This window comes from Oncorhynchus nerka, unplaced genomic scaffold (assembly GCF_034236695.1).
Source record: "Oncorhynchus nerka isolate Pitt River unplaced genomic scaffold, Oner_Uvic_2.0 unplaced_scaffold_810, whole genome shotgun sequence".
Lineage (NCBI taxonomy): Eukaryota > Metazoa > Chordata > Actinopteri > Salmoniformes > Salmonidae > Oncorhynchus > Oncorhynchus nerka.
Window position 1 is genome coordinate 171,756 of NW_027040445.1, and position 13,973 is coordinate 185,728.

The 13,973-nt window shown below is 48.4% G+C and overlaps 1 protein-coding gene across 1 annotated transcript in view; it reads left to right on the top strand.

Moving 5' to 3' along the window:
* The window catches only part of LOC135571073 (FERM, ARHGEF and pleckstrin domain-containing protein 1-like), a 92,601-nt gene extending 80,714 nt beyond the window's left edge, over nt 1–11,887 (top strand). Inside the window, exons 13-14 of the mRNA XM_065016881.1 lie at nt 6,922–7,011; nt 11,729–11,887. Coding sequence (XP_064872953.1) covers nt 6,922–7,011; nt 11,729–11,887 — 249 coding nt within the window. The remainder of the gene's footprint in view (nt 1–6,921; nt 7,012–11,728) is intronic.
* The last annotated feature ends 2,086 nt before the right edge of the window (nt 11,888–13,973 follow it).

Genomic DNA, 13,973 nt, shown 5'->3' on the forward strand with positions numbered 1-13,973 from the left:
CAGGCTAGGGAGAGAGAGCTGTGTTATCCCACTTTACCAGGCTAGGGAGAGTCTGTAAGGAGCTGTGTTATCCCACTTTACCAGGCTAGGAGAGTCTGTAAGGAGCTGTGTTATACTTTACCAGGCCTGTGTTATCCCACTTTACCAGGCTAGGGAGAGTCTGTAAGGAACTGTGTTATCCCACTTTACCAGGCTAGGGAGAGTCTACCAGGCTAGGAGAGGAGCTGTGTTATCCCACTTTACCAGGCTAGGGAGAGTCTGTAAGGAACTGTGTTATCCCACTTTACCAGGCTAGGGAGAGTCTGTAAGGAACTGTGTTATCCCACTTTACCAGGCTAGGGAGAGTCTGTAAGGAACTGTGTTATCCCACTTTACCAGGCTAGGGAGAGGGAGAGTTATCCCACTTTACCAGGCTAGGAGAGTCTGTAAGGAGCTGTGTTATCCCACTTTACCAGGCTAGGGAGAGTCTGTAAGGAGCTGTGTTATCCCACTTTACCAGGCTAGGGAGAGTCTGTAAGGAGCTGTGTTACTTTCAGGCTAGGGAGAGTCACTGTGTTATTTACCAGGCTAGGGAGAGTCTGTAAGGAGCTGTGTTACTTTACCAGGCTAGGGAGAGTCTGTAAGGAACTGTGTTATCAGGCTAGGGAGAGTCACTTTACCAGGCTAGGGAGAGTCTGTAAGGAGCTGTGTTATCCCACTTTACCAGGCTAGGGAGAGGAGAGTCTGTTACTTTACCAGGCTAGGGAGAGTCTGTGTTATCCCACTTTACCAGGCTAGGGAGAGTCTGTTATCCCACTTTACCAAGGAGCTGTGTTATCCCACTTTACCAGGCTAGGGAGAGTCTGTAAGGAGCTGTGTATCCCACTTTACCAGGCTAGGGAGAGTCTGTAAGGAACTGTGTTATCCCACTTTACCAGGCTAGGGAGAGTCTGTACCAGGCTAGGGAGAAGCTGTGTTATCCCACTTTACCAGGCTAGGGAGAGTCTATAAGGAACTGTGTTATCCCACTTTACCAGGCTAGGGAGAGTCTGTAAGGAGTCTTTACCAGGCTAGGGAGAGTCTGTAAGGAGCTGTGTTATCCCACTTTACCAGGCTAGGGAGAGTCTGTAAGGAGCTGTGTTATCCCACTTTACCAGGCTAGGGAGAGTCTGTAAGGAACTGTGTTATCCCACTTTACCAGGCTAGGGAGAGTCTGTAAGGAGCTGTGTTATCCCACTTTACCAGGCTAGGGAGAGTCTGTAAGGAACTGTGTTATCCCACTTTACCAGGCTAGGGAGAGTCTGTAAGGAGCTGTGTTACTTTACCAGGCTAGGGAGAGTCTGTAAGGAGCTGTGTTATCCCACTTTACCAGGCTAGGGAGAGTCTGTAAGGAGCTGTGTTATCCCACTTTACCAGGCTAGGGAGAGTCTGTACCAGGCTAGGAGAACTGTGTTATCCCACTTTACCAGGCTAGGGAGAGTCTGTAAGGAGCTGTGTTATCCCACTTTACCAGGCTAGGGAGAGTCTATAAGGAACTGTGTTATCCCACTTTACCAGGCTAGGGAGAGTCTGTAAGGAACTGTGTTACTTTACCAGGTTAGTGAGAGTCTGTAAGGAACTGTGTTATCCCACTTTACCAGGCTAGGGAGAGTCTGTAAGGAGCTGTGTTATCCCACTTTACCAGGCTAGGGAGAGTCTGTAAGGAGCTGTGTTATCCCACTTTACCACTAGGAGAGTCAGGCTACTTTACCAGGGAGAGTCTGTAAGGAACTGTGTTATCCCACTTTACCAGGCTAGGGAGAGTCTGTAAGGAACTGTGTTATCCCACTTTACCAGGCTAGGGAGAGTCTGTAAGGAACTGTGTTATCCCACTTTACCAGGCTAGGGAGAGTCTGTAAGGAACTGTGTTATCCCACTTTACCAGGCTAGGGAGAGTCTGTAAGGAACTGTGTTACTTTACCAGGCTAGGGAGAGTCTAAGGAGCTTACCAGGCTAGGGAGAGTCTGTAAGGAACTGTGTTACTTTACCAGGTTAGTGAGAGTCTGTAAGGAACTGTGGTATCCCACTTTACCAGGTTAGTGAGAGTCTGTAAGGAACTGTGTTATCCCACTTTACCAGGCTAGGGAGAGTCTGTAAGGAACTGTGTTATCCCACTTTACCAGGCTAGGGAGAGTCTGTAAGGAGCTGTGTTATTACTTTACCAGGCTAGGAGAGTCTATAAGGAACTGTTTACCAGGCTAGGGAGAGTCTGTAAGGAACTGTGTTATCCCACTTTACCAGGCTAGGGAGAGTCTATAAGGAGCCCACTTTACCAGGCTAGGGAGAGTCTGTAAGGAACTGTGTTATCCCACTTTACCAGGCTAGGGAGAGTCTGTAAGGAACTGTGTTACTTTCAGGCTAGGGAGAGTCTGTAAGGACTGTGTTTACCAGGCTAGGGAGAGTCTGTAAGGAACTGTGTTATCCCACTTTACCAGGCTAGGGAGAGTCTGTAAGGAGCTGTGTTACTTTACCAGGCTAGGGAGAGTCACTGTTTACCAGGCTAGGGAGAGTCTGTAAGGAGCTGTGTTATCCCACTTTACCAGGCTAGGGAGAGTCTGTAAGGAACTGTGTTATCCCACTTTACCAGGCTAGGGAGAGTCTACCAGGCTAGGGAGTCTGTTATCCCACTTTACCAGGCTAGGGAACTGTGTTATCCCACTTTACCAGGCTAGGGAGAGTCTGTAAGGAACTGTGTATCCCACTTTACCAGGCTAGGGAGAGTCTGTAAGGAGCTGTGTTATCCCACTTTACCAGGCTAGGGAGAGGAGAGTCTACCAGGCTAGGGAGAGTCTGTAAGGCTGTGTTATCCCACTTTACCAGGCTAGGGAGAGTCTGTAAGGAACTGTGTTATCCCACTTTACCAGGCTAGGGAGAGTCTGTAAGGAGCTGTGTTATCCCACTTTACCAGGCTAGGGAGAGTCTGTAAGGAACTGTGTTATCCCACTTTACCAGGCTAGAGGAGAGTCTACCAGGCTAGGGAGAGGAACTGTGTTTCCCACTTTACCAGGCTAGTGAGAGTCTGTAAGGAGCTGTGTTATCCCACTTTACCAGGCTAGGGAGAGTCTGTAAGGAGCTGTGTTATCCCACTTTACCAGGCTAGGGAGAGTCTGTAAGGAACTGTGTTATCCCACTTTACCAGGCTAGGGAGAGTCTGTAAGGAGCTGTGTTATCCCACTTTACCAGGCTAGGGAGAGTCTGTAAGGAACTGTGTTATCCCACTTTACCAGGCTAGGGAGAGTCTGTAAGGAACTTTACCAGGCTAGGGAGAGTCTGTAAGGAACTGTGTTATCCCACTTTACCAGGCTAGGGAGAGTCTGTAGGGAACTGTGTTATCCCACTTTACCAGGCTAGGGAGAGTCTGTAAGGAACTGTGTTATCCCACTTTACCAGGCTAGGGGAGAGTCTGTAAGGAGCTGTGTTATCCCACTTTACCAGGCTATCCCACTTTACCAGGCTAGGGAGAGTCTGTAAGGAACTGTGTTATCCCACTTTACCAGGCTAGTGAGAGTCTGTAAGGAGCTGTGTTATACCACTTTACCAGGCTAGGCAGAGTCTGTAAGGAGCTGTGTTATCCCACTTTACCAGGCTAGGGAGAGTCTGTAAGGAACTGTGTTATTCCACTTTACCAGGCTAGGGAGAGTCTGTAAGGAACTGTGTTATCCCACTTTACCAGGCTAGTGAGAGTCTGTAAGGAACTGTGTTATCCCACTTTACCAGGCTAGGGAGAGTCTGTAAGGAACTGTGTTATCCCACTTTACCAGGCTAGGGAGAGTCTGTAAGGAGCTGTGTTATCCCACTTTACCAGGCTAGGGAGAGTCTGTAAGGAGCTGTGTTATCCCACTTTACCAGGCTAGGGAGAGTCTGTAAGGAGCTGTGTTATCCCACTTTACCAGGCTAGGGAGAGTCTGAGGAGCTGTGTTATCTTTACCAGGCTAGGGAGAGTCTGTAAGGAACTGTGTTATCCCACTTTACCAGGCTAGGGAGAGTCTGTAAGGAGCTGTGTTATCCCACTTTACCAGGCTAGGGAGAGTCTGTAAGGAACTGTGTTACTTTACCAGGCTAGGGAGAGTCTGTAAGGAGCTGTGTTACTTTACCAGGCTAGGGAGAGTCTGTAAGGAGCTGTGTTATTACTTTACCAGGCTAGGGAGAGTCTGTAAGGAACTGTTTACCAGGCTAGGGAGAGTCTGTAAGGAACTGTGTTATCCCACTTTACCAGGCTAGGGAGAGTCTGTAAGGAACTGTGTTATCCCACTTTACCAGGCTAGGGAGAGTCTGTAAGGAACTGTGTTATCCCACTTTACCAGGCTAGGGAGAGTCTGTAAGGAACTGTGTTATCCCACTTTACCAGGCTAGGGAGAGTCTGTAAGGAGCTGTGTTATCCCACTTTACCAGGCTAGGGAGAGTCTGTAAGGAGCTGTGTTATACTTTACCAGGCTAGGGAGAGTCTGTCTGTGTTATCCCACTTTACCAGGCTAGGAGAGTCTGTAAGGAGCTGTGTTATCCCACTTTACCAGGCTAGGGAGAGTCTGTAAGGAGCTGTGTTATCCCACTTTACCAGGCTAGGGAGAGTCTGTAAGGAGCTGTGTTATCCCACTTTACCAGGCTAGGGAGAGTCTGTAAGGAAGCTGTGTATCCCACTTTACCAGGCTAGGGAGAGTCTGTAAGGAGCTGTGTTATCCCACTTTACCAGGCTAGGGAGAGTCTGTAAGGAACTGTGTTACTTTACCAGGCTAGGGAGAGTCTGTAAGGAGCTGTGTTATCCCACTTTACCAGGCTAGGGAGAGTCTGTAAGGAGCTGTGTTATCCCACTTTACCAGGCTAGGGAGAGTCTGTAAGGAGCTGTGTTATCCCACTTTACCAGGCTAGGAGAGAGTCTTTACCAGGCTAGGGAGAGTCTGGAGCTGTGTTATCCCACTTTACCAGGCTAGGGAGAGTCTGTAAGGAACTGTGTTACTTTACCAGGCTAGGGAGAGTCTGTAAGGAGCTGTGTTACTTTACCAGGCTAGGGAGAGTCTGTAAGGAGCTGTGTTACTTTACCAGGCTAGTGAGAGTCTGTAAGGAGCTGTGTTACTTTACCAGGCTAGGGAGAGTCTGTAAGGAGCTGTGTTATCCCACTTTACCAGGCTAGGGAGAGTCTGTAAGGAACTGTGTTACTTTACCAGGCTAGGGAGAGTCTGTAAGGAGCTGTGTTATCTAGGGAGAGTCCACTTTACCAGGCTAGGGAGAGTCTGTAAGGAGCTGTGTTATTACTTTACCAGGCTAGGGAGAGTCTGTAAGGAGCTGTGTTATCCCACTTTACCAGGCTAGTGAGAGTCTGTAAGGAGCTGTGTTACTTTGCTAGGGAGAGTCTGTAAGGAGCTGTGTTATCCCACTTTACCAGGCTAGGGAGAGTCTATAAGGAGCTGTGTTATACCAGGCTAGTGAGAGTCCAGGAGCTGTGTTACTTTACCAGGCTAGTGAGAGTCTGTAAGGAGCTGTGTTACTTTACCAGGCTAGGAGAGTCTGTAAGGAGCTGTGTTCCCACTTTACCAGGCTAGGGAGAGTCTGTAAGGAGCTGTGTATACTTTACCAGGCTAGGGAGAGTCTGTAAGGAGCTGTGTTATTACTTTACCAGGCTAGGAGAGTCTATAAGGAGCTGTGTTTCCCACTTTACCAGGCTAGTGAGAGTCTGTAAGGAGCTGTGTTATACTTTACCAGGCTAGTGAGAGTCTGTAAGGAGCTGTGTTATTACCAGGCTAGTGAGAGTCTGTAAGGGCTACCAGGCTAGTGAGGAGTCTGTAAGGAACTGTGTACTTTACCAGGCTAGTGAGAGTCTGTAAGGAGCTGTGTTACTTTACCAGGCTAGTGAGAGTCTGTAAGGAGCACTTTACCAGGCTAGGAGAGTCTGTAAGGAGCTGTGTTATCCCACTTTACCAGGCTAGGAGAGTCTGTAAGTTATCCACTTTACCAGGCTAGGGAGAGTCTATAAGGAGCTGTGTTATCCCACTTTACCAGGCTAGGGAGAGTCTGTAAGGAGCTGTGTTATCCCACTTTACCAGGCTAGGGAGAGTCTGTAAGGAGCTGTGTTACTTTACCAGGCTAGGGAGAGTCTGTAAGGAGCTGTGTTACTTTACCAGGCTAGTGAGAGTCTGTAAGGAGCTGTGTTACTTTACCAGGCTAGGGAGAGTCTGTAAGGAGCTGTGTTATCCCACTTTACCAGGCTAGGGAGAGTCTGTAAGGAGCTGTGTTACTTTACCAGGCTAGGGAGAGGAGCTGTGTTACTAGTGAGAGTTTACCAGGCTAGGGAGAGTCTGTAAGGAACTGTGTTATGAGAGTCTGTAAGGAGCTGTGTTACTTTACCAGGCTAGGGAGAGTCTGTAAGGAGCTGTGTTACTTTACCAGGCCTGTGTTACTTTACCAGGCTAGGGAGAGTCTGTAAGGAGCTGTGTTATACCACTTTACCAGGCTAGGGAGAGTCTGTAAGGAGCTGTGTTACTTTACCAGGCTAGGGAGAGTCTGTAAGGAGCTGTGTTACTTTACCAGGCTAGATCTCATCTACTCATCACTTATTATTACAAATGGAAGATTATCACTTCTCATGTAGTAAAGTTAGATCAAAGCTGACTGTCTGTCCAGATCACATTTGGCCGGACAAAGACTCATGATGAGTTAGGATGTTACATAAATAACAGAGCCGAACATAATAGCATATTATAGTAGGCCTGTAACGTCGCCGTTACACCAAAACCTCCTCCTCTATTGATTTGAGGATGGTTAGCTGAAGCAGGATATACGCTTCGACTGAAACAAAACACAAGAAAGACTAATAGTTTTAACGCCGTCTGCTCTAATCCACCTGACTTGCTGTTTGAGGGTATTAATGTTATCTTGCGCTCTCTAACATTTTCTCCCTCTTTCTTCCAGAAGTTTCCGACTGACAAGGCCTACTTCATCGCCAAGGAGCTTCTCACCACAGAGAGAACCTTTCAGAAGGACCTGGCAGTTATAACCGTGGTAAGACTAGTTATAACTCTGGGAAAACTAGTTATAACCATGGTAAGACTAGTTATAACCATGGTAAGATTATTTATAACTCTGGGAGAACTAGTTATAACCATGGTAAGACTAGTTATAACCATGGTAAGTTATTACCATGGTATTAATTATCTGGGAGAACTAGTTATAACCGTGGTAAGACTAGTTATAACCATGGTAAGATTAATTATAACTGGGAGAACTAGTTATAACCATGGTAAGACTAGTTATAACCATGGTAAGATTAATTATAACTCTGGGAGAACTAGTTATAACCGTGGTAAGACTAGTTATAACCATGGTAAGATTAATTATAACTCTGGGAGAACTAGTTATAACCGCGGTAAGACTAGTTATAACTCTGGGAGAACTAGTTATAACCATGGTAAGACTAGTTATAACCGTGGTAAGACTAGTTATAACTCTGGGAGAACTAGTTATAACCATGGTAAGACTAGTTATAACCATGGTAAGATTAATTATAACTCTGGGAGAACTAGTTATAACCATGGTAAGACTAGTTATAACTCTGGGAGAACTAGTTATAACCATGGTAAGACTAGTTATAACCATGGTAAGATTAATTATAACTCTGGGAGAACTAGTTATAACCATGGTAAGACTAGTTATAACCGTGGTAAGACTAGTTATAACTCTGGGAGAACTAGTTATAACCGTGGTAAGACTAGTTATAACCATGGTAAGATTAATTATAACTCTGGGATAACTAGTTATAACCGCGGTAAGACTAGTTATAACCGTGGTAAGACTAGTTATAACCGTGGTAAGACTAGTTATAACCGTGGTAGGACTAGTTATAACTCTGGGAGAACTAGTTATAACTGCGGTAAGACTAGTTATAACTCTGGGAAAACTAGTTATAACCATGGTAAGACTAGTTATAACTGTGGTAAGACTAGTTATAACTCTGGGAAAACTAGTTATAACCATGGTAAGACTAGTTATAACCGTGGTAAGATTAATTATAACTCTGGGAGAACTAGCTATAACCATGGTAAGACTAGTTATAACCGTGGTAAGATTAATTATAACTCTGGGAGAACTAGTTATAACCATGGTAAGACTAGTTATAACCGTGGTAAGACCATGGTTACTACCAGTCTTGGCTACTACCAGTCTTACCACGGTTACTACCAGTCTTACCACGGTTACTACCAGTCTTACCACGGTTACTACCAGTCTTACCACGGTTACTACCAGTCTTACCACGGTTACTAATAGTCTACAGCTGGTTAGAGCCCCCACAGCTAGACTAGCTATACAGCTGGTTATACCCCCCCCCAGCTACACTACCTATACAGCTGGTTAGACCCCCCAGCTACACTACCTATACAGCTGGTTAGACCCCCCCAGCTACACTACCTATACAGCTGGTTAGACCCCCCCCAGCTACACTACCCAGCTGGTAACCCCCCCCCCAGCTACACTACCTATACAGCTGATTAGACCCCCCAGCTACACTACCTATACAGCTGGTTAGACCCCCCAGCTACACTACCTATACAGCTGGTAACCCCCCAGCTACACTACCTATACAGCTGGTTAGACCCCCAGCTACACTACCTATACAGCTGGTTAGACCCCCCAGCTACACTACCTATACAGCTGGTTAGACCCCCCAGCTACACTACCTATACAGCTGGTTAGACCCCCCAGCTACACTACCTATACAGCTGGTTAGACCCCCCCAGCTACACTACCTATACAGCTGGTTAGACCCCCCCAGCTACACTACCTATACAGCTGGTTAGACCCCCCCAGCTACACTACCTATACAGCTGGTTAGACCCCCCCAGCTACACTACCTATACAGCTGGTTAGAGCTACCCCCAGCTGGTTACCCCCCAGCTGGTTACACTACCTATACAGCTGGTTAGACCCCCCCCAGCTACACTACCTATACAGCTGGTTAGAGCTACACCCCAGCTGGTTACACTACCTATACAGCTGGTTAGACCCCCCAGCTACACTACCTATACAGCTGGTTAGACCCCCAGCTACACTACCTATACAGCTGGTTAGACCCCCCAGCTACACTACCTATACAGCTGGTTAGACCCCAGCCCCCTATACAGCTAGACCCCCCAGCTACACTACCTATACAGCTGATGTCCATGGTTCCAGGCTAGTCTAACAGCTGTGTTGTGTCTCAGTGGTTCCAGGCTGTGCTGGGTAAAGAGGTAGTCTAACAGCTGTGTTGTCTCAGTGGTTCCAGGCTAGTCTAACAGCTGTGTTGTCCCAGTGGTTCCAGGCTGTGCTGGGTAAAGAGGTAGTCTAACAGCTGTGTTGTCTCAGTGGTTCCAGGCTAGTCTAACAGCTGTGTTGTTTCAGTGGTTCCAGGCTGTGCTGGGTAAAGAGGTAGTCTAACAGCTGTGTTGTCTCAGTGGTTCCAGGCTGTGCTGGGTAAAGAGGTAGTCTAACAGCTGTGTTGTCCCAGTGGTTCCAGGCTGTGCTGGGTAAAGAGGTAGTCTAACAGCTGTGTTGTCTCAGTGGTTCCAGGCTAGTCTAACAGCTGTGTTGTCTCAGTGGTTCCAGGCTGTGCTGGGTAAAGAGGTAGTCTAACAGCTGTGTTGTCTCAGTGGTTCCAGGCTGTGTTGTGTTGTGTCCCAGTGGTTCCAGGCTAGTCTAACAGCTGTGTTGTCTCAGTGGTTCCAGGCTAGTCTAACAGCTGTGTTGTCTCAGTGGTTCCAGTGCTAGTCTAACAGCTGTGTTGTCTCAGTGGTTCCAGGCTAGTCTAACAGCTGTGTTTGTCTAACAGCTGGTTTCCAGGCAGGTGCTGGGTAAAGTTCCAGGCTAGTAACAGTCTCAACAGTCTAACAGCTGTGTGTGTTGTCTCAGTGGTTCCAGGCTGTGCTGGGTAAAGAGGTAGTCTAACAGCTGTGTTGTTTCAGTGGTTCCAGGCTGTGCTGGGTAAAGAGGTAGTCTAACAGCTGTGTTGTCTCAGTGGTTCCAGGCTAGTCTAACAGCTGTGTTGTCTCAGTGGTTCCAGGCTAGTCTAACAGCTGTGTTGTCTCAGTGGTTCCAGGCTGTGCTAACAGCTGTGTTGTCTCAGTGGTTCCAGGCTAGTCTAACAGCTGTGTTGTCTCAGTGGTTCCAGGCTGTGCTGGGTCAAAGTTCCAGGCTAGTCTAACAGCTGTGTTGTCTCAGTGGTTCCAGGCTGGGTAAAGAGGTAGTCTAACAGCTGTGTTGTCTCAGTGGTTCCAGGCTAGTCTAACAGCTGTGTTGTGTCTCAGTGGTTCCAGGCTGTGCTGGGTAAAGAGGTAGTCTAACAGCTGTGTTGTCTCAGTGGTTCCAGGCTAGTCTAACAGCTGTGTTGTCTCAGTGGTTCCAGGCTGTGCTGGGTAAAGAGGTAGTCTAACAGCTGTGTTGTCTCAGTGGTTCCAGGCTGTGCTGGGTAAAGAGGTAGTCTAACAGCTGTGTTGTCTCAGTGGTTCCAGGCTAGTCTAACAGCTGTGTTGTCTCAGTGGTTCCAGGCTAGTCTAACAGCTGTGTTGATCATCTCAGTGGTTCCAGGCTAGTCTAACAGCTGGTTGTCTGACCCAGTGGTTCCAGGCTAGTCTAACAGCTGTGTTGTCCATCAGTGGTTCCAGGCTGTGCTGGGTCAAAGAGGTAGTCTAACAGCTGTGTTGTCTCAGAGACCCCTGGTTCCAGGCTAGTCTAACAGCTGTGTTGTCTCAGTGGTTCCAGGCTGTGCTGGGTAAAGAGGTAGTCTAACAGCTGTTGTCTCAGTGGTTCCAGTGCTGTGCTGAGGACAGAAACTCTGAGAGGAGAATAGTCTAACAGCTGTGTTGTCTCAGTGGTTCCAGGCTGTGCTGGGTAAAGAGGTAGTCTAACAGCTGTGTTGTCTCAGTGGTTCCAGGCTAGTCTAACAGCTGTGTTGTCTCAGTGGTTCCAGGCTGTGCTGGGTAAGAGGTAGTCTAACAGCTGTGTTGTCTCTCAGTGGTTCTCAGGCTGTGCTGGGTAAAGAGTGTAGTCTAACAGCTGTGTTGTCTCAGTGGTTCTGCTGGGTACAGAGGTAGCTCCTCTAACAGCTGTGTTGTCTCAGTGGTTCCAGGCTAGTGCTGAGGACAGCTGTGTTGTCTAACAGCTGTGTTCCAGGCTGTGCTGCTCCTTCCAGAGGTAGTCTAACAGCTGTGTTGTCTCAGTGGTTCCAGGCTGTGCTGGGTAAAGAGGTAGTCTAACAGCTGTGTTGTCTCAGTGGTTCCAGGCTACTGTCTAACAGCTGTGTTGTCTCAGTGGTTCCAGGCTGTGTATACTGCTCTGGAAAGAGGTAGCTCCTCTAACAGCTGTGTTGTCTCAGTGGTTCCAGGCTAGTCTAACAGCTGTGTTGTCTCAGTGGTTCCAGGCTGTGCTGGGACAAAGAGGTAGTCTGAGAACAGCTGTGTTGTCTCAGTGGTTCCAGGCTAGTCTAACAGCTGTGTTGTCTCAGTGGTTCCAGGCTGAATAGTCTAACAGCTGTGTTGTCTCAGTGGTTCCAGGAATACTGCTCCTCTGGAGAGGACAGACCTGTGCTGGGACAAAGAGGTAGTCTAACAGCTGTGTTGTCTCAGTGGTTCCAGGCTAGTCTAACAGCTGTGTTGTCTCAGTGGTTCCAGGCTGTGCTGGGTAAAGAGGTAGTCTAACAGCTGTGTTGTCTCAGTGGTTCCAGGCTAGTCTAACAGCTGTGTTGTCTCAGTGGTTCCAGGCTGTGCTGGGTAAAGAGGACATCCTGCCAGACTCAGTGAGGACCCTGATCTGCACCAACTATGATCCAGTCTCTCAGTTACACCAGGCCTTCCTCACAGGAGGTGGAGCAGAGGCTGACAGCAGTGGCTCCTCTGAGGAGTGTGTGTGAGAGGACAGTGTGTCTGTGAGGTGTGTGTGTGTCCTCTGAGAGGACAGACCCAGGTTTTCAGCACCACTCTTCAGTGAGTCACTGACAGACAGCCTAGTGTCATACAGGGACTGATCATCCTCAGAGACCCCTGGTGAGAGGACCCATCAGAGACCCCTGGAGGACAGACCCATACTGACCCTGAGAGGACAGACCCATCATACTGCTCCCCTAGGAATACTACTCCTCTGAGAGGACAGACCCATCAGAGGACCCAGTGAATACGACCTCTGAGAGGACACCTGGTGGACTGCCCATCAGAGAGGACAGACCTGGTGAATACTGCCCTCAGAGGACAGACCTGGTGAATACTGACTCCTCAGGACCCTAGTGAATACTACCTCAGGACAGAGACTCCTCTGAGAGGACAGACCCATCATAGACCCCTGAGAGGACAGACCCATCAGACTCCCTGGTGGACAGACCCATCAGAGACCCCTGGTGGACAGACCCATCAGACCCTGGTGGACAGACCCATCAATACTACTCCCTGAGAGGACAGGTGGACTGACCCTGAGAGGACAGAGACCCCTGGAGGACAGACCCATGAAGACTGCTCCTCTGGAGGACAGACCCATCAGACAGACCCCTGGTGGACAGACCCATCAGAGACCCCTCTGAGAGGACAGACCTAGTGAAACTACTCCTCTGAGAGGACAGACCTTTTAGTCCTCTGAGAGGACTCCAGTGAATACTGAGAGGACAGACCTAGTGAATACTGCTCCTCTGAGAGGACAGACCTAGTGAATACTGCTCCTCTGAGAGGACAGACCTAGTGAATACTGCTCCTCTGAGAGGACAGACCTAGTGAATACTGCTCCTCTGAGGACAGACCTAGTGAATACTGCTCCTCTGAGAGGACAGACCTAGTGAATACTGCTCCTCTGAGAGGACAGACCTAGTGAATACTGCTCCTCTGAGAGGACAGACCTAGTGAATACTGCTCCTCTGAGAGGACAGACCTAGTGAATACTGCTCCTCTGAGAGGACAGACCTAGTGAACACTACTCCTCTGAGAGGACAGACCTAGTACTACTCCTCTGAGAGGACAGACCTAGTGAATACTACTCCTCTGAGAGGACAGACCTAGTGAATACTGCTCCTCTGAGAGGACAGACCTAGTGAATACTGCTCCTCTGAGAGGACAGACCTAGTGAATACTGCTCCTCTGAGAGGACAGACCTAGTGAATACTCCTCTGAGAGGACAGACCTAGTGAATACTGCTCTGAGAGGACAGACCTAGTGAATACTGCTCCTCTGAGAGGACAGACCTAGTGAATACTCCTCTGAGAGGACAGACCTAGTGAATACTGCTCTGAGAGGACAGACCTAGTGAATACTGCTCCTCTGAGAGGACAGACCTAGTGAATACTGCTCTGAGAGGACAGACCTAGTGAATACTACTCCTCTGAGAGGACAGACCTAGTGAATACTGCTCCTCTGAGAGGACAGTGAATACTGCTCCTCTGAGAGGACAGACCTAGTGAATACTGCTCCTCTGAGAGGACAGACCTAGTGAATACTGCTCCTCTGAGAGGACAGACCTAGTGAATACTGCTCCTCTGAGAGGACAGACCTAGTGAATACTCCTCTGAGAGGACAGACCTAGTGAATACTGCTCCTCTGAGAGGACAGACCTAGTGAATACTGCTCCTCTGAGAGGACAGACCTAGTGAATACTACTCCTCTGAGAGGACAGACCTAGTGAATACTACTCCTCTGAGAGGACAGACCTAGTGAATACTACTCTGAGAGGACAGACCTAGTGTATACTGCTCCTCTGAGAGGACAGACCTAGTGAATACTGCTCCTCTGAGAGGACAGACCTAGTGAATACTGCTCCTCTGAGAGGACAGACCTAGTGAATACTACTCCTCTGAGAGGACAGACCTAGTTAATACTACTCCTCTGAGAGGACAGACCTAGTGAATACTGCTCCTCTGAGAGGACAGACCTAGTGAATACTACTCCTCTGAGAGGACAGACCTAGTGAATACTACTCCTCTGAGAGGACAGACCTAGTGAATACTGCTCCTCTGAGAGGAC